The sequence below is a fragment of the Brachyistius frenatus genome, unplaced genomic scaffold, assembly GCF_029030835.1.
Source record: "Brachyistius frenatus isolate BFR_SWC_R1_liver_20210118 unplaced genomic scaffold, ASM2903083v1 Contig_164, whole genome shotgun sequence".
In the NCBI taxonomy this organism is placed as follows: Eukaryota; Metazoa; Chordata; class Actinopteri; family Embiotocidae; genus Brachyistius; species Brachyistius frenatus.
In genome coordinates, this window is record NW_027210763.1 from 224,783 (window position 1) to 246,162 (window position 21,380).

The window sequence follows — 21,380 nt, forward strand, 5'->3', positions numbered from 1 at the left end:
AAAGTACCAATGACAGTAAAAAGAGTAAATGTTGCTTACTTTCAATTATTGCAATAGATCAGATTAGCAAATCAGATTTAGGCTTTAAGAAAGATAAGAAAAAGAAAGAGAAACAAACAGCCTGCCATCCAAGTACCTTAGTACATTTACTCAAGTAATGTACTTAAGTACGATTTTATGTACTACTTGATTATTTCCATTTAATGCAACTATGTATAATAATATATCAGTCAGAGGGACCAAACCACAACTTTAAAAGATTTAAGTTTATTTTATTTATTTTTAAATTGAGCATTTCTACACTGCCGCCTTGGTAGTTTTACATAAGTAAAGGATTTTAATACTTCTTCCATCACTGCTGCAACTGTTTTTGTGCATTTTTATTGTTATGCGATTACGTATAGTTTGTCCCTCGGCATTGGCCGTAGTCAAACAGGAAGTTAAAAGTTTCAGGAAAAGGGAGTAGAAAAGCATCTACAAGTGATTTCAGGGCTAAGAATGGTGCCAAAATGAGCATGAAGGCAATCCTAATATAATTCTGATTTATCAGTATTAATGTTTGGACACTTACTTCCGTTTATTTTCGGTCTGGAAGTCAATTACGTGCGTTCTGGGGTTTTTCGTCGAGACATTTATTTTGAAAGTATAACCCGGAAGTCTCGTGTTTACACTCGGCTGTAGTCACGGTTGGTGTTTTTCGGTTTGCTGAGGTTGTGTTTGAAAAAAACAGTCGCCCGGGTTGTTGTTGTTGTTGTTGTTGTTTTTAAAATAAACTTCAGACTATGGCCTCCGGTGGCGGAATTCAGATACCGAGCCGTCTCCCGCTGCTGCTGACCCACGAAGGAGTGCTGCTGCCGGGCTCCACCGTCCGCTTCAGCGTGGACTCCCCGCGGAACATGCAGCTGGTGAGCCAGCGGCTGTTGAAGGGGACGTCGCTGAAAAGCACCATCATCGGAGTGATTCCCAACACCAGAGACCCGCAGCACGACGCCGGAGACCTCCCCGCTCTGCACAAGTAACCGACCTCGAAGCTGTTTGTCCGGATAACCAGTGAATACTTGGAGGGACTTCTGGAGTTTGTGTTCTGGAGGTGTGACCCAGCAGCTGGTCCTGGTCCTGGTCCTGTTTACAGGACGAGATCATGCACAGCTGAAGACATTACATCTGTCGGGCTTTGATCCATTTTTCTCTGAAATACAACCCTTTTTTTTTTTTTGGGTCTGTTTACTGTTTTTGGAGACTGATGGAAAAAGTATTTAGATAATTTACTGAAGTAAAAGAACTAGTACAGTAAAGTAAAAATACTACAAGTAAAAATCCTGCAAAAAAATCCTATTTAAGTAAAAGAACTAGTACAGTAAAGTAAAAATACTACAAGTAAAAATCCTGCAAAAAATCCTATTTAAGTAAAAGAACTAGTACAGTAAAGTAAAAATACTCTACAAGTAAAAATCCTGCAAAAAAAAATCCTATTTAAGTAAAAGAACTAGTACAGTAAAGTAAAAATACTCTACAACAAGTAAAAGTCCTGCAAAAAAAAAATCCTATTTAAGTAAAAGAACTAGTACAGTAAAGTAAAAATACTACAAGTAAAAATCCTGCAAAAAAATCCTATTTAAGTAAAAGAACTAGTACAGTAAAGTAAAAATACTCTACAACAAGTAAAAGTCCTGCAAAAAAAAATCCTATTTAAGTAAAAGAACTAGTACAGTAAAGTAAAAATACTCTACAACAAGTAAAAGTCCTGCAAAAAAATCCTATTTAAGTAAAAGAACTAGTACAGTAAAGTAAAAATACTCTACAACAAGTAAAAGTCCTGCAAAAAAAAAAAAATCCTATTTAAGTAAAAGAACTAGTACAGTAAAGTAAAAATACTACAAGTAAAAATCCTGCAAAAAAAAATCCTATTTAAGTAAAAGAACTAGTACAGTAAAGTAAAAATACTACAAGTAAAAATCTTGCAAAAAATCTTATTTAAGTAAAAGAACTAGTACAGTAAAGTAAAAATACTCTACAACAAGTAAAAGTCCTGCAAAAAAAAAATCCTATTTAAGTAAAAGAACTAGTACAGTAAAGTAAAAATACTCTACAAGTGCAAAAAAAATTCCTATTTTAGTAAAATGTTTCACTGGTGCCGCTGTCATAGTCTTTAATATTGATCAAACATTATGATGCCAGATTTACAAAATCCCATTTTAATAACACTAATTGACATTTCTGTCCGTTCTTCAGCTGCTGCAGTGTGACTCGTTCTAGAAACAGTTTATCAGTCAAAAACAATCCCAAGCTGACTTCGACCTTTCATCGGCGGCCCGCCGGGCCTCCGGTTACTAAACAGCAGTTTTCTTGTCTCTGGACACTAAAAAAAACACGGTTCTCCTGAGAAGCAGTTAATCAGTGACAGAGACAAACATGTAATTCTTTCTGTCCAGCTAAAATCACCGATACATGTAATCTCATATTAAAATAGGAAACACGTGTATGTTCGAGGTGTTTTACGTTGGACTACAGAAAGAAAGAAAGTGAAGCGGTGTCAGACCTCAGTAATGTGACAGATGTGAGAAGAAAAGACGGATTAATCTCTAAATACGTGTGTTGATGTGTTTTCGAGCCACAACAGCCTCAGACATAACCGATGTCAGCTTTTTTTTTTTTTTACAATATAAAGGGATCAAAATAAACTTGTCACTTCCGTCTGGTGGACAAATTATTGAATGTTTTCAAAACATATCTGTGAAGTTTTGTAGTTGAATTTCATGTCATTGATCAGATAACATAATCAGATACTCAACTGCTGTTTTGAAGCTTCGATTCTGGGATTTCTTTACCAAAGTGACCATTTTTGGGTGAGCTGGTTAGGAGCTATGCCCCGCCCACCTGTACCGGAAACGTGACTGCACCCCAGGCCTGCCAATCAAACCAGACACGCCCCCCCTCCCCCCAAACATACCTCTCTTTGAGGCCTAATATCGCATTCATGATGTGATTATTTCCAGAAGGACCAGAACTCTGATCTGAAGGAGGGAATTTAACCAACGACACCACGATGACTTCTGGAAAACATTTACTGACTTTGTATTGGAGACAGAGGTTTTATGGAGCCAGCCCCTAGTGGCCCTCAGTGGTATTGCATTGGTTTCACTTTTCAGAGCAGAGTCTCCATCCACTTTTATATCCCAGGCCTTAAAGGGAGCTATGTTTGGTGGCCTACATGGTTTGATTGACAGGCCATGCGGTGCAGTTTCCTGTATAGGTGGGCGGGGCTTAGTGTCCCTAGGGTTCTCTGTCAGAACCACCCATCGCTGCTCACCAGCTCGTCCAGAAAAAACACTCAGATCTGCACCAGCGAATGTTTTTACACACACCTCTTATGACAGACCTGTTTGATCCACATCATCTGATCACGTTTGATCGGAGGATGTCGTCTCTCAGCGTCCTCCTCACGCTCTCCCGCTGCCTCTCTCCTCTCTGTAGAGTCGGTACCGCCGGCATCGCGGTGCAGGTGGTGGGCAGCAACTGGCCGAAGCCTCACTACAGCCTCCTCATCACCGGGCTGTGTCGCTTCAGAGTGTCGAGTCTGCTGAAGGAGCGGCCCTTCGTCATGGCGGAGGTAAAACTGAACTCTCGTCATAATGTCCAACTTTTTTTTTTTTTTTTTTTTTTGGGCCGATGAATGCATAAAGTATTGTGAATATTTACAGTAAGAAATACTCTCATGCAGTGCACTACAAGTACCAGGATGATGCACTCAAAACGGTCAAAAGAAAAGAGAATAAGTGTGAAACGCTGGACACTTTCCACCCTTAAACGGTCTTCATCTTTGCTACGTAGAGGAAGGGGGCGGGGCCAAATAATTTTCAATTAAAGAAACTGAGGAAGCTGCAGCAAGTGTTTCTTTTTCACTGCTGGACAGAAGAATCGATGTGTTTATTGAGCGTGTTAAAACAGGCTTAAAGCGTTCTTTACTGAGGCTTTCCGATCATTTAAATCCTCTTTTTAATCTATATTTATTTTTCTTGCATGTTCTTTTATTGTCGTTTAAATGCAGTTTTAATGTCTTATTTTGCACCTCTGTAAAACCCTTTGAATTTACCTCGTGTCTGCTGCCGTCATCACAACAATATAATAATAATTATAATAAACTTTATTCATATCGCACTTTTTCTAAACTCAAATTACAAAGTGCTTCACATAAAATAAGCCATTTAAAACAAAACAACAAGTGAATTGTAACAAGCCTTTAACAACACAATGATCGTATAAAACAAATGAAAAAAGAAACAGCTGATCACTAAAATCAGAAAATAAAAAATAGGAAACCGGTAGCAGGACCGTACGTGACGTCGCCCTTCTGGACTAAACAAACGAAAGCTCTGCACATGTAAACATTTGCTGCTAGAGGTCAGAAACTCCGCCGGGTAACTTCAACCTCTGAATATTTATTATTTCCAGTGAAACGTTGTCAAAAGTGCATCCTGCGTTATTAATGGTCCTTTTTTAAAAAAAATTAAAGCAACATAGAACCAAAAAAACACATGTCGCTCTGTGTGTGTGTGTGTGTGTGTGTGTGTGTGTGTGTGTGTGTGTGTGTGTGTGTGTGTGTGTGTGTGTGTGTGTGTGTGTGACTCGGTTATCGTAGGTGGAGCAGCTGGATAAACTGGAGCAGTACACGAGTCCGGCGGCGGAGGGCGAGCTGGATGGAGAGCTGGGGGAGCTGTCGCTGAAGTTTTACCAAACCGCCATACAGGTAGGAGACTTCATCAAATAAAATATACTTCTCTTCTACTTAAGATGAAGGTTTTGTCAAAAAAAAAAAAAGTATTGATTTTTACAGCTCGTCATCCTGCAAAACAATTAAAAAAAAAATTGTCACATGAGCGAATAATAACACGAATAAGCAGGTTTATTTAAAAAGTAGTTCTTTATAACAACGATACTAACGTGAAAAGAATTCGATCAGAAGACGAGGAGTTCGTTGTCATTGACAAATGTCTGCAAAACTTTTGGGCACTTCAACTGACATATAAGAGTCACAACAGAGAATTTGTCTTAATTCACCAAATCTCTCGTACTTCGACTTTTCTAACACTCACCGATGAGTAGTTTCCATGGCAACGACGTAGAAGGTAAAAAAAAAATCACCACGAGGTCACTGAAAATACCGGTGCTCTTATTTTGAAGGATTTAATTTACCTCAGATTCCAGCAATATTTTACTCATGATTTAACCATGTAAAACACTTTCTAATTTTGTTGTGAAAAGTACTGTATAGATATTATTATTATTATTATTATTATTGTTATTATGCAAATGATAGAAATGTCACCCGCCTCCTCTTTACCAAGTGAAATTCATCAAGTGGAACTGAGTGATTTACGACACGCTCGTCCAGTTAAGATTTTCTCCGTGCGACCGAAAACACAACAGAAAGAGGGATTTGAGAAAACATAAATATTCTTCCCAAACACGTGATAACCTGATCTGTTCCTGACCTTTGACCTCCGTCTGCCTCTTACCTAATGCTCCCCACATTTCCTTCTCATTCATTCAGTCTGTGTGGTAACCGCCTGGGAAACGTTTGCATTACGGGACTTCCGCTATCAGTTTTAAAACACAGACACGAACCCGTTCGGCGCTCACAGCAGTTGCTCAGACGTGACTAATACATTTTGTTTCCCCCCCCGAGGAGATTTGGCTTTGATTTTCTTTCTCACAGACTAAAGAAACTCCATTAGGGATGCTAAAGTGGCTCAAACGTGAAAGAAGTCCTTGTAGATAAATGACCATAAACGCATTGTCAGCAGGAAGCATATTCCTCAAAAACACCACAGCCATACATTTCTGTTAAACCTGTGACCTTTGTTTCATTTAGACCCGGTGTAACGATCCACCTCGAGGTGTGTGGGTAGTAGATGAGTTGGGGTGTGTATGATGTAATCAGAATTTAATTTGGAAAAGCTGGGAAAAAAAACAGTTACAGGAATTCTTCAATATTTTTGTGCAGTATATTTATAATATTTATCTTCTTAACAAGACAGTGATATATTGATAATACTAATAATAATAAAGCGTGAAAGCAAGTAACAGAAAGCTGAAATGTCAGTTTCTGCTTGAAATCGTCTCCGTACGAACGCCGTACCTCTCCAATAACTGAATATACATCAGCGGTTTTCCCCTCTACGTTTAGACCCGACATCTTCTCCACACCTTCGTGAAACCACGACTTCAAATCTTTCAACCTTTCAACTATTCATGTGCAAGCTGGTTTCACTCTCGCCGGCTGAAATCCTGAGACTTTGAACGAACTTCTGGGAACGTCAAACATTTATCAGAATAACACGAAACAGACGATATTCATCTCATTGGCTACGGAGATAAACCGCGATGGATTATTCCAGCAGAATGCTGTGATGGATTCAACGAAACACACTGAAAACATGCATTGTAATGTCAGTAAAGTGTGTGTGTGTGTGTGTGTGTGTGTGTGTGTGTGTGTGTGTGTGTGTGTGTGTGTGTGTGTGTGTGTGTGTGTGTGTGTGTGTGTGTGTGTGTGTGTGTGTGTGTGTGTGTGTGTGTGTGTAGTTGTTGGGTATGTTGGACATGTCTGTTCCAGTTGTGGCGAAGTTCAGGCGTCTGCTGGACAGTCTGCCCCGAGAAACTCTCCCTGACGTCGTCGCCTCGATGATTCGCACCTCAAACAAGGAGAAACTGCAGGTGAGACGGTCGGCTCTACATCAAAAACATTCTCTACATCAAAACTGCAAACCTTAAATGGACCGAGACAAAAGATTTTGGAGAAGAAAGTGAAAAGCTTGATCGTGGCACATTTCTAATTATTCTGGTATCAAAGATTTTGCTTCTCATTTGAAAATTAGCACCAGATGCTGTAAAAAAAAAAAAGAGAGACTTTTTTTCAAAATAAATGTGTTTTTTTCCAGGTCCTGGACGCGTTGAGTTTGGAGGAGCGCTTTAAGAAGGCCCTGCCCATGTTGACCAGACAGATCGAGGGACTAAAGCTGCTGCAGAAAACCAGGAAAATTAGTCCTGATAATGAGAAGAGGGTAAACTCACCTTTTGTTTTCTTCTTGTTTTAACTGCACAAATACGCACACGCACAAACACGTCCCTGTTTCTCATCTGTTCAGGTGTTATCGGTGCGTAAAGGCGCAGCGTTGCCAGGCCGACGGTTCAACCTGGACGAGGAGGATGAAGACGACGACGGGGACGACGTTGCGTCCTTGGAGAGGAAGGTGAACGGGGCCAACATGCCCGAAGCTGCATTCAAAGTCTGCTTGAAAGAACTCAAGAGGTGAATTTTCCCCCCTCAGATTACGCAATCATCCTGTCATTTATCTAAAGAAGGACTTACTATAAAGGTATCTTTTTTTGGTGAAATTGTGACACAATGCTCCTGGATGACATTTAATCCATATTTAGATCAAACACACAAACACAAACTTGTTGCGCAACCAGAAAGTTTTGGTGAAAATCCATCTTTTTCCAATGAGTAGCTCTTCTTCTGCTCTGTTTCTATTTGTGTCAGATTGATGTAACATTTGATCTTGTTAATCTGATTTCAGACTGAAGAAGATGCCTCAGTCCATGCCTGAATACGCCCTGACCAGGAACTACTTGGACCTGATGGTAGATTTGCCGTGGAACAAAAGCACCAAAGGTAAAGAAAATGACTGAACCCTTCAGATGAGTCCGGCTTCAGAGAACTTAAACACTGGCCATCCTGGATATAACCTGCATTTTATGGATGCAACAATCAACTATGTTTGCAAATAATGGATTTCAGAAGTGTTCCTGAGTCCATGCAGTGATTTCCGAGGGCCTGAAGATCACAGCCATCAAATATTGGTCTCCAGATTCTCTGAATGTTTTAATGATATTATGTCGCATAGATAAATTTTTATACCCAACCGTGTTACTGATCTGTTGCCAATTAACCTAATTAGTTGTGTCTAATTAGGTGGGTTTCTTTTTAAGCATTACACAACTGAAGACAGTCGTGAACAGGATCACAGGTCATAACCAAAGTATGTGCTGCAAAATAAATCTGAAGGACCGTTTTTTTAATAAGCCAATTTTGGAGGATGTTTGTCTTTGATGTTTGGGCACATTTCGCCAAACCAGACTGATCTTTCTGATCTTCGTTTTTTTGTTGTTGTTGCTGTCTGGGCTTCGTGTTGTTTCTTTCTTCTCCAATTCTGCTGACTCGTCCCTCTGCGTCTGTTAATCTTTCACTAACTTTGCTGTTTTCTCTTTCTTTCAAACATCCGTTTCATCAACATTCACCACACACACACACACACACACACACACACACACACACACACACACACACACACACACACACACACACACACACACACACACACACACACACACACACACACACACACACACACTCACTCACTCACTCACACACTCGTCAGACTGCCTGGACATCCGAGCTGCTCGCACTCTATTGGACAACGATCACTATGCCATGGACAAGCTGAAGAGACGCGTGCTGGAGTACCTGGCTGTCAGACAGCTGAAGACTTCGCTCAAGGTGCTTCCTTATTGATGCCGCGATGTCTCCGTGTTGCATGAAGTGATTCCTTTGAATCTTAATTTAACGGCAGTTCTGTCTTCAGGGCCCCATCCTGTGCTTCACGGGCCCTCCGGGCGTCGGGAAGACCAGCGTGGGACGCTCCATCGCCAGGACGCTGGGCCGGGAGTTCCACCGCATCGCCCTGGGAGGCATCTGTGACCAATCGGACATCCGAGGACACAGGTATGCCCGTAACGCAAGGTCTCCGGCAGCAGAGGTTTTAGGACTGCGGTAGTCGTCTGGTGCAGAGTGGGGGGAGACGGGGAGAGGGGTCCAGCGGACCACACCGGTCACCGCAGTTATATTTAGATATCCTGAAATACGAGGATTTATGATAATTCATCGTGGCAAATTCGGTCTCAAGGAATATGTGAGACTGTAATCTTATTTCAAGGCACAGATGATTGAAACAAATTCCATGTGCTGCAGCAGTATGAGCTAATTAAAAAAAATAATCTTCAGTTGTTCCTGAATAGACTCCTGTCTGAGAAAAGCAATGGAACCATATTTTATTTAGCATATTTGTCCAACAGGCTGCTGCAAGATGTGACCGGACGGCTTGGAAAAGGTCCTGCTGACATGCTCCCAGCGTCCCTGACAGTCCGACTGTGTTTGATTTAAATGAACAATGATGAGAAGACACAATGGTGCATGTGGACATGCTGTGTGGAGTTTTTCTCCGACATGGATGTAGACTTACTTGAGTGTTTTGCCAAGAACAGATATGTCGACACTTTGACGCAAACATTCGTTTTGCTGCAGAACAGGTGGAGGTCGTCAGTGGAGGGATTTTTTTCGTAATCATGTTCATGTTTAGGTTCTTCTTTGCTTGGTAGAGCTTTAACCTGCATTTGTGGGTGCAGTGAGGGTTTTTAAGAGGTGTTCCTGAGCACATGCAGTGATTTCCACTACAGAATCATATTTGTTAACGATCAGACCTGCGTGGAAAAAGTCCTGCTGACATCCTTCCAACGCAGTCCAGGCTCCTAAAAACATTCAACATTCATTGTTAGACATGCCGTTTTTTTTAGTTGTTCTCTGACAGGAGGTCCACAGTTGTGTGTATTTCTGCTAAATTATACAACAGAGTTGATCTGAGTGGAACTGATCAAACTAACCTGACAGTCATAAATATGGAGGTTATAAAAGTGGAACATCACATACATAAATTGAACAGTACTGCAGGTTGTCATGCAAACAGGAAAGACGACCCAAATTCAAACCAGAAGACAGGAACAACTCACAAAAGATGGTAAAGTTAACAGAGTAACATCTGCAGCGTTAATAAATCTGGAAAACGATCTGGAAACTAGGCTGATACATAACGGACACTGAGGAGATATATATATATGTGTGTGTACAGATTTTTTTTATAGCTTAAAGTTAATTTAAACCTGACAACATTTTGGCTCCCTTTACTGAGAGGGATTCGGCTATAAATTTGGTTTATACTGCAGATAATGTTAAATCATCTTCCCTTCAGTTTTGTTTTTGCCCAAAGTAAACTGTCTGAACAGGAAGCCTCCGTTTGGAGGGTCGAGTAAAAATCTGAACGCGGAGGACGAGCGGGTGAAGTCGGTGTCGCTCGGAAATTGTTGAGCAGCCGGGAGAAGCAGCGCTGTCAGTGTGCACCGTGTGCGTTTCATTAGTGTGATGATGTCGGCTTTGATTTGGTTTGCCTGCTTTATTTGACCTAACTTCGGGAATACGGTGATCCAGGACTTTTCCAAATATTGTGCAACAGCACCCTCAGATGGATGAATGGTTAATGAATGGGTGTGCCAAATATGGAGATGAGATGAGAGACAAAAATCCTCTCTTCATTTCTCTCACATGAAGTAACACAAACAACAAATTCATGTTGAACTCCAGTTCATTGAAAGGTTCACACTCAGTTATTTCACTGCTTTCCAAAGGAGTTTATGTGAGTGGAGTCTCGGGGGTGGGGAGGGATGACCCTGTTGTTTTATAGGACACTAAACACAGTTGAGACTCTTTATCACAGCCAGATGAGAAACGTGTCCGACATACCAACAGCAGGAATCCCGAGATGAAAGTTCTCCAACGGTTCGTTACACAATTTGTTACACTTCAAAATGTTCCCGAAGGTTCTTATACCGTTTTATCGGCACAGTTTCACGCTTGCAGCTTGTAAACGCTCAACGATCGTTCATGCGCTCCGGAAAACGACACGACAAAAAAAACAACCCGTAGACCAGATCTGTTGTTGACCTTCGTCGGCCTTCGGTCTCAGTTTGAAACGCTTCCCGTCCCGTCCGCAGGCGCACGTACGTCGGGAGCATGCCCGGCCGCATCATCAACGGTTTGAAGACGGTGGGCGTCAACAATCCCGTCTTCCTCCTGGACGAGGTGGACAAACTGGGGAAGAGCCTGCAGGGAGACCCCGCGGCCGCTCTGCTGGAGGTCAGTGTGTCTCTCGGACGTCTTTATCAAATGTCTTCGACTGATTCCCTGAACAGAACCTGAACCTTTGCCGGCCCGGTGTTATCGGACTGGAACCCGCTGCATGGACATCTGGGTCCCAAGTGGTTTTGCAGTTACTCGTTTGCATGTCGTTGCATCAGGTTGAATTGGAAACTCCCGGAGCAGCTTTAACCGATCGGAGCCGACCACCGAAACTCTCGATATTTCCCGTGGAATCAGTTTACTTCGCTGTGATGATATTTTTTGCAAACCTTTGCAACCATTCCTGAAACTGTCAGGATTCATTCCGCTGCCTCAACGAGCCCTTTTTAAAAAAATTAAAAAAAATTGTTTTTGTACGCTTTCCTTCTTTTGTCTTAAAAACAATTTGTGTCTGTTTTAGCTTCCCCGCTAAAAATAATTCCCTTTGAGTAAAAACAAAAAAAAAACACGCTGAAAGAGTCTCCATGTGTCCCCTTAGGTCCTGGACCCGGAGCAGAACCACAGCTTCACAGACCACTACCTCAACGTGGCCTTCGACCTCTCCCAAGTGCTCTTCATCGCCACGGCGAACACCACGGCGACCATTCCCCCGGCCCTGCTGGACCGGATGGAGGTGCTGCAGGTACCAGGTGGGTGCAGCTGTCGGGAGGAGAGGAATCGGGGCTCCGCTGCCTCTTTCCTTTGATCTCGGCGGACAAACATCTTCTGGTTCTGCTGACTAATCTCAAGCAGAGTGTGCAGTCGAGAAAACAGATGAAACGACGACTCGGTCCAACTGCGTGTCCAATCACTGTTGCGCAACACACACACACACACACACACACACACACACACACACACACACACACACACACACACACACACACACACACAACCATCAAAGTCATTGCTGCCAGCAAGGCAAGTTTATTTATAAAGCATCTTTTGATACACTTAGACAGCTTTAAATCAGAGAAAACAAGAATAATTCAATTTAAACAGGAGAAGAACTTTAAGAATAACAATTGAAAATAATTTTTTTGCATTCAAAGTGCAGTCAGGGCTTTTCTAAGGCGAACCAAGAGGTTCTGCTGTCTTCATGTCACTGCATCGCATCAGATAGCTTTTTAGAGATTTATAGACTCGTAACCTTAAAGTCTATTTTGTAACATGCTGGGAGCCAGTGTGTGATTTAAGAACGACAGTGATGTGTTCTCCTCTTTTACTCATGTTGAAAACTCTGGCAACTGCATTTTAAATCATCTGAAGCTGTTTGATTGTCTGTTTTACTTTTTTGGAGAGTCCAGTCAGAAGACATTCGCATTAATCCCTCCAGATAGATATACAGATGTGGATGAGCTTCTCCAGATCTGACTCAGACAGGAAATCTCTTATCTTGTTTGTGATAAAATGCTGGTTTTTGACACGACTGCTCATCAGCACCAAGATTAAGTGCTAATTCTTGAGATTTTAGGGGCTTTCCAACGCAGATAGTCAGCTCGTCTGTGCCTCTCATGGCTATTCACAAATGAAACAGTCTCTGTTTTATCTTTATTTGTTGTTAATGATGTGTTGAGGCAGTTACAAAGTGATTTGAGGGGACTGTCGGTTGTTTGGGGAGAAGGGCGAGTAAATCTGCGTATCGTCTGCGTAGCTGATAAGATATTCTGTAGCTTTGTCGGATTTGACCAAGAAGCATCTGATTACACCACAACGGTCCAGCAGTTAAAACACTCGCTACCAATATATGAAATAGGGTTGCAGCGGCATGTTATGGTGTAAAAAAAAAATCCTGGTTATCATACTGTTTACAATCTAACCTGTGTTGAAAAAAACAATTGTGCAACCAAATTCTGATTCTAGCACTTGTGATGTCATTTTTCACCATTTTCAGAATTTAAGTTAATTAAAGGAGGAAATAATCAGCTGATTAATCCACAATTGGAATAATTATTTGTTGTAAATACATGCAAACCCGTTATAAAAGAACTCCACCTCAACCAGCTACAACAAAGATCCTGCTTTCACATAAATGCATTTTATTTATTTTCAAAAGGGAGACTTTTTACACTTCAAATATAATTATTATTAATTTAATAATTATTTTGTGGAATAAGAAAAGGTTCTTCCACTGGTTTCAGTATCTGCTGGATTGCATTTATTTTGTTCTTTTAACTGTCCATCGTTTCAGGCTACACGCAGGAGGAGAAGGTAGAGATCGCTCACCGTCACCTGATCCCAAACCAGCTGGACCAGCATGGACTGACACCTCAACAGCTGCACATACCTCAGGAGACCACGCAGGATGTAATCAGCAGGTACACACACACACACTGACTGCACCACAGGCCTGTCAATCAAACAGACACGCCCCCCCAAAAACAGGTCTTCTTGAATCTTCTTTTCTAATGAATGAGGGATTATTTTCAGATGGACCTCCAGAAAACTAAGAAGAAGGAGTGACTTTAGCTAACAACACCGAGATAACTGATGGACACATTTTATTCACTTTGGATTTGATGAGAGAAGTTGAATGGGAGTCTATGGAGCTGGAGGCTTTTTGGAGACGACCTCTAGTGGCACTCGCTGGTATTGCAGCTGAAGACACTTCTGGATCAGAACCATTTTTCAGACCCGGAAGCTACGAACACTTTTTATATAGAGTCATCGGTCATTCCCCAATTGTCTTCCCCCATTTCCTTTGTGCACTTTACTGTCTTTGACGAATAAAGGCAAAAAAAAAAATGCCTAAAAAATATTCCCCAAACTGTTCTACTACCAGACCACTGCTCTTATCTGTGACACAGCTTCATTAAAAGATAATCCCAACTTCATATCCACCCAAAATAAAATTCTTATTTATGAAATAGATTGACAAAGATGAAAGCAAGAATTAGTTTGTCATTTTAATTTGTTTGTCACTTTGTTTTGTTATTTTGTAAATCCCTCGTGTTTTTCAATTTTTTTCATTTCAGTTCACAAAAATGTTTTTTTCTCCTCTAGTTTTTTTTAAATTGTGTTAGTTTAATGATAATAACCTTCGTTGGCTGCGTCCAGCCTGTGAAGGAGGAATTCATGTGTGTGTGATGTGCGGTGAGCGCGGCCAGCTGGCAGCTCACATCTGAGGCTGACGTGGAATTTCGAATCGAATGTTGACCTGGCACCGCGACCTTTCGATCGGAGCGAACATCCTGCAGACAGACGGCCGAGTTCAGCCTTCATCCCGCCGGTCGGGATGCATCGCAGACGGTCTCTCCGACGCGACCTACACTCCGGTCTGGTTGCTGTAGCGACAGCCAAAAGCTCACAGCTTCACACTCATCTTCTGAGGGATACTTACGACGTTTTGATTTTTCTGTTTGTTCGTTGTTGTTTTTTTTCCAGATACACCCGAGAGGCGGGCGTGCGCTCCCTCGAGAGGAAGATCGGGGCGATCTGCCGAGCCGTGGCCGTGAAGGTCGCCGAAGGTCACCTGCTCACCAAGACGGAGACTTTGACCCCTGAGAGCTCGACCCGGCCGGGAGGTGAGAGCCCGTCTGTTTGCTCTCCGTCTCTCTTGGTGGCCGGCGGGATTGAAAGGGGGAGTTTGATGGTTAACTTCATGTCATCACAGACCTGCCGGCTCGCACACAGCTTGCACATAAAACGGCAAACCATAAAAGTCTGTGATAAAAAACAGGGGACAACAGAAAATAGCGTGACAGTAAAACCGGCTTTTATGAGTCAAACTGAGCTTCTGGTTCAGTGCTTTCAGCTTTTATTAGATAATTACCGCAAATAGGAAACACTCCTCCGTGAAATGGACTCCGAGGCAGAAGTCACAGAGCTGTTCGCTCAATTCATCATTTATTATGAAAGAATTATCTCACAAAAATCTTTTATGGGAGACAGTGCACATTATTAAACACTGACATTTTAAAAGCATCCCTGAAAATGTGCTCAACAGCTTCACCGCATACGAAACAAAATACAATTAAAATAAGAAGAGAAAAAGTTAGTTTTAAACAACTCTGTCTTGACATCTATAACAAAACGTCATTTATGAAAATATAGCAGTTAGAGCTGCACAATTAAATGTATTAAAATCGCGGTCTTGATTCAGCGCTTTATGCGATCTCATTTTTAAATGATTCGGGATATCAGCTGCATCGAAACAAGCGCTCCAACTTTCTCTTAAAAGAAAAGAAGTGTAATGCCGTCAGCAGAGTAGACCCGAGTGAGAGCAACGAAACGACAACGCTCAGAAAAGTACTGGTTCAAAGGTCAAATAAGAGACTGAAACGTATTCTTTTTTTTCAGTGATTCATGAAACGTAAAATGTAAAGCAGGTATCACGAGTCCTGCCCGCCTGCTGAGAATAGCATGCAGCTCGCAGCGCCGCGCACAAAAATACAGACATTGTAATGATTGACTTGCTGTTTAAATACAACGTTGTCTTCTCTGTCAGGGTCATCAGTGATGATTAATGATCTGAAGTCTGTAGTTTTTAAGTCATCAATGTTTTATTAAATTCAGTTGAAGCATGTCATTGGTATGATTCATCAGAAATTTACAAGGTTTCCTTGATTAATCTCAATGTTCATGTTATTATTCATATTTTATTGGAATGAATTATATCCATTCATCATTTTCTTTTTCATTTTGGAAAATTTAAGATTTAAAGCTCAGGCAATGAAAATGTCCTAAAATGTTGACAGATTAAATTTGTACCTATCTTACGCTACCTTTGTCCAACTTAGACCGAAGACATTCCACAAAAATAGCCGTTCACTGTCCCAATTTCAGCAAGAAGTTAATCTGATTTAAATAATCAGTGAGTTGATCAGCCGCCCGTCTCTCTGCAAGCTCAGAAATGACAAGAAGGAGACGTATGGGCCGGTAATTTGCAACTTCAGTCAGGTCACCTGATTTTAATGTAGGAGCCGGCAGATTTCCAGTCATTAGTGAAGCGATAAATTCATCGGATAGGGAAGTGGATCACACGGTGAGAATCTGAGACCTTCAGGAATCTGTAACTAGATCATGAGCATCTTCGATTTTAAACCAACTAAATACTAAATATGCTGACTCCAGTCGACGTGTTCGGTGGAGAGAAACTCGCATAGAAGCTCATATTTAGAATATTAGTTTTTAACTTCTCTGCAGGATTGTCGGAGGATTCAAATTTAAGATTAGAGTGAGAATAAATGTAATTCAGGTGGTTTAAAACTCCAATGATGGAGACAGAAGCAGGAAAAAATGGGTTTTGTTCTGTAAAAAGCCTTCTGTGTTGCCGGGTAACAGGTGTCACCTGTGTGTGTGTGTGTGTGTGTGTGTGTGTGTGTGTGTGTGTGTGTGTGTGTGTGTGTGTGTGTGTGTGTGTGTGTGTGTGTGTGTGTGTGTGTGTGTGTGTGTGTGTGTGTGTGTGTTTACTCTCCAGTTTCTCCCTGAAGTCATGAGATTATTTCTCACTCTGCAGTCACCTGATGTATAAATGAGAAAGGTCCTTCCTTTAATCTCTCGTTCAGCCCTCTGACTCCTCTAACGTGGTTCCTCAGCAATGACGTGAATCAGTTGGGTTTTTTTCACCTGCCGTGTGTTTGCAGACAAGGCGACGCCACCGGAGATGCCCATAGTGATCGACCACGTCGCCCTGAAGGACATCCTGGGACCTCCGCTGTTTGAGATGGAGGTAAGAGGGGAAGAGTGAGCAACAATAAAGACCTCAAACAAGCACAAGAGACCTCAGACTGTAAAAAGAAGAGTTCATATCTTCAGAGACTGAAAAATGGTTCTGATCCAGAAGTGTCTTCAGCTGCAATACCACCGAGTGCCACTAGAGGTCGGCTCCAAAAAGCCTCCGGCTCCATAGACTCCCATTCAACTTCTCTCATCAAATCCAAAGTGAATAAAATGTGTCCATCAGTTATCTCGGTGTTGTTAGCTAAAGTCACTCCTTCTTCTTAGTTTTCTGGAGGTCCATCTGAAAATAATCCCTCATTCATTAGAAAAGAAGATTCAAGAAGACCTGTTTTTGGGGGCGTGTCTGTTTGATTGACAGGCCTGTGGTGCAGTCAGGTTACAGCGATCGGTGGGCGGGACGTATTATCGTCAGGTTTCCGATCAGATCGGTCAGATCCACCTCTGGCTCCTCCCCCAGCTCGTCCAAATATGGTCACTTCCTGCTCCAAACAGCTCCGAACTAGCAAAGATGGAGACGGACAAAATCTTCCTTCTTCCTCACATTGATTGCTGAGTTTGTGATGATTGTTTTATTCTGTGTGTGTGTGTGTGTGTGTGTGTGTGTGTGTGTGTGTGTGTGTGTGTGTGTGTGTGTGTGTGTGTGTGTGTGTGTGTGTGTGTGTGTGTGTGTGTGTGTGTGTGAGAAGGTCTCCGAGCGCCTCACGCTGCCCGGCGTGGCTCTCGGTCTGGCCTGGACGCCGTTCGGCGGGGAGATCATGTTTGTGGAGGCGAGCCGGATGGAGGGTGAAGGTCAGCTGACTCTGACGGGGCAGCTGGGGGACGTCATGAAGGAGTCGGCCCACCTGGCCATCAGCTGGCTGCGAGCGAACGCTAAAACCTACCAGCTGACCAACAGTAAGTTCACACACGCAGGCGATCACGTGACCTGGAGGCACTTTTAAAAGGCTTGTGAACATTTAAACCCGTGTGTGTGTGTGTGTGTGTGTGTGTGTGTGTGTGTGTGTGTGTGTGTGTGTGTGTGTGTGTGTGTGTGTGTGTGTGTGTGTGAACAGTGGCGGGCGGTCCGGATCCTTTAGAAGGGACCGACATCCACCTCCACTTCCCCGCCGGAGCCGTCACCAAGGACGGCCCCTCTGCTGGCGTTACCATAGTAACCTGCCTGGCTTCGCTGTTCAGCGGCCGGTTGGTCAGGTCGGACATCGCGATGACGGGAGAGATCACGCTGAGAGGGCTGGTGCTGCCGGTGAGTCGCTCGTCAGACCCTCCTGGATGTCGCACAGCTTTTTTGTGATTGCTGCGACCAAAAATTTTGTATTCAGCTGCTGATTTTTTTCAAAAATTGTGATTTATTTCTGGATTTTCTTGTGTAAAATTGTGGGAAAGAACTTTTTTTTTTTTTTTTTTTTAAACCGAGACTTAAATATAAATATGTAATAACTTAGTGATAATAATCCTGCTGCACATCACATCAATATTTCAGTTCTAATCTTCTTTTTTAAAATTATTTATTGAACTTTAAAGAAACACAGAGATAAAAGTTACATAAAAGCTCCTAAAAGGTCTTAAAAGGTCCTAAAAGCTGCGTATATTTCCAGAACAGACCGTCTGTGACTGGAATATAGAAACAAGGACTACATCAGCCTTTCAAAATAAGAGCTTTAGATGCTGTTTAATTCATGTTCATTCAACACATAGACCTGCTGGATGAAACAAACAAAGAGACGTCTTTTCATCCAGTAATATGGAATCACTTCCTTTGATAATAAACATTTAATCAGATCATTTTATTGTGAAGGACACATTTCCCACAAACACCATCACTTCCTGTTTCCTGAGTTTTATTTGCATATGAGAAAACAGGATCAAAACCTTTCTGATTGTAAATGAAGAGTTATTTTTGTTAATAAAATAATTGAATTTGACTTAATTCAACACCAGACGGAAAATCCAGAGCTCGCAGGTCTAACTTGTGATTGGTCCGTCCCTCCGCAGGTGGGCGGGATCAAGGACAAGGTGCTGGCGGCTCACAGGGCGGGAGTGAAGCGCGTCATCTTGCCGAAGCGCAACGAGAAGGACCTGGAGGAGCTGCCGGCCAACGTGCGGGCCGACCTGGACTTCATCACGGCCGGGAGCCTCGACGAGGTGCTCAACGCCTCCTTCGACGGAGGGTTTCCGGGGGCGACCAGCGCACACACACACCCTCAGCTCACCAGCAAACTGTAGCGCGAAAAACACACACACACACACACACACACACACACACACACACACACACACACACACACACACACACACAGAAATATCAAAGTCACCTTATTGATCTTTAAGATGTTCAAAGGTATTTTAGTGGATTATTTTCATATTGAAAAGATGATTCGAGCCGTCATTCAGAGTCACTTTAACATACGTGATATATGTAACATGATATTGAATATTAGTAAAGTGAGTTCAAAGTGGTTTGTGATGAAGGATGATGATGATGATGATGATGATGATGATGATGATTCAGTGGAGTCAGATTTCAGCTATCTAGTGGAAGTTTTATTAATTTGCTAAATTAATTTCAGGATTCATTATCTTCCACTTTTTGTGTTACTGAAAGACTGTCGTTAATTTGATGATATAAATCTCGTAGCTTTATGTGAACACATCAAACATCGACAGCCTTCATGTCTGAGGTTTAGTTCACTTTTCTTTGGTCAGTTGAAAATCTGCAGAACGAGTCGACGAGTTGTGAACGACGTCGCGATGCAGGAAAAAAAAAAGGATTTCTTTAATAATCGTCACTGAATTAAAACAATAGAATAACATATAAATATTTTACAATTTAACAGGCAATCAGTTGATGAAATTAAAAAAAGCTTATTTTACTCAGTTATTGTCTCGTTACGTTTTTTTTTATTTTTTAAAATTTTGGTCTTTAATCTTTTGTTTATTTCTGTCGATGTGAATGAAAACAAAGACGACGAACGAGCCCTCGAAGATGAAGATTTTTAAACTCCAGTTTGCGATGACGAGCGGCGACCGGACGATGAACCGATAAATTAATCAAACAAATAAAGGACAGATTAATCGATAATGATCAAAAAGAATCATTATTTACAGCCTATGCAGTCGTTTTTTGTACCACATTCGAATTGCAAATTTCTATCCTGAAGCTCTGAGGATATTTAAAAGTAATTAAGTTTGTTAAAGCAGTGATTTCATTCATCAGGATTTTAACTTTAAAGAGACTTTAGAAAGATTTTTAAAAATAAAAGTTGAAGTAAAGATGCTTGAAATCTCAAAAATCTGTTTTTTTTTTTTTTTTTTTTTTAATCACTTCAGATGTTCACTGAGTATTAAATGCACAAAGGGGTCAAATTGGATCAGTGTGTGTGTGTGTGCGTGTGTGTGTGTGTGTGTGTGTGTGTGTGTGTGTGTGTGTGTGTGTGTATTTTCAACTCTGTGCCACAGATGTGATTTTTTTTTTCCTGTCTCTTCCCTGTCGCCAAAATGTGAAACACCGGTGTGCTGTGATTCTTTTTCCATATTTCGACAGCCATGTCAGGATGAATGGACTCCGGCAGAAAATCTCACACAGGTCCTGAACATTATAAAGTCGAACACGCTGAAAGAATTACGCTGGATTTATACCGAATGCAGATTGACTTTCTCAAAACAAAATATGCAGCAACACTTAAAATTATTCTGTCTCTTCTCTCAAATAATAATTTAAATGGATTTGTTTTGAAGATACGTGTCCGTTTTAAGATGCGTCTCCGGGAATTACCGGGACCTGCAGTAGCTCATGCAGCCGCTGGGGGGCAGCGGTGAGGCTCCAAATGTCTTGATTACTACTTTCTCTTACTATTACTACTTTGATTTGATCTCGTTGTCACATGGCGAAAGGTGCGTGCAGGTGATGAATACAACAACCGGAAGTTGGTTTCACAGTTGCAACAGCGGTGGCGCGCGCATGGCGGAATTTAAAGGTAGGCTGTTCAAAGTTTCTTTACACCTGAGTGTTGCAGTTTGTGTGGAAACCACAGCCATAACGTGAATCTACTGACACGGGGCACATGTTTTAGATTTAACGTGACTTTCAGGGGATCATTTTCTCTCCAAAATAACGTCCATAAATCCGTTGAGAAGTCACAGAAAAAAGGCGTTCAGAACCTGACTAAAAATGATCGCGTTTTTAGGTTTTCTTTGGTTTTGTGGTGATTAAATGATCGATAATAGTTCATTCAATGCTGCACAGCAAACACAAACTGCTGATAGCGACTTCGGCTTACTTCATTTTCCAAAATGTAAACAAACAAAGGCTAAAAAAAAACAAAAAAAAAAACGAGGCTCACATTGTAGATCACAACTAGAAGTTTACATGTGTTCATAAAAAAGTTTTTAACTTTAGATGTAACAACATCTTCAGGAATTTGCAGGAACATGATTTAATTTGACAGATTTAAAGTCGTTCACTTTTGTGAGCAGCTTCCTTTGTTCGTGATGATTTGCAGCTGTTTGATGAAGCAGTGAAGAAACCTGTGAGCTGCAATGATGACGTCAGAAGCTGCTGGTCAGTTCAACGGAGAAACTAGAAACAGACCAACAACACCTGGAAAAAAAAGTCTCGTTCCAGTGTGAGAATATCTTCATATGAACAAGAAAATTTAATAATTTAACGCAACAGAACAAAGAAAATGTCGAC

At 41.6% G+C, this 21,380-nt stretch overlaps 1 protein-coding gene across 1 annotated transcript; it reads left to right on the forward strand.

Annotated features, from left to right (window-relative positions):
- The first annotated feature begins 686 nt into the window (after positions 1–686).
- Positions 687–19,564, forward strand: lonp2 (lon peptidase 2, peroxisomal). The gene is made up of 17 exons (XM_069716897.1): positions 687–1,015; positions 3,475–3,610; positions 4,640–4,747; positions 6,583–6,714; positions 6,939–7,061; positions 7,146–7,309; positions 7,581–7,675; positions 8,442–8,560; positions 8,646–8,785; positions 10,885–11,026; positions 11,508–11,658; positions 13,200–13,326; positions 14,393–14,532; positions 16,594–16,679; positions 17,377–17,584; positions 17,743–17,933; positions 18,683–19,564. Exons 1-17 carry the CDS (start codon positions 783–785, stop codon positions 18,911–18,913), a joined length of 2,526 nt encoding a protein of 841 aa, XP_069572998.1. The 5' UTR covers positions 687–782; the 3' UTR covers positions 18,914–19,564.
- The last annotated feature ends 1,816 nt before the right edge of the window (positions 19,565–21,380 follow it).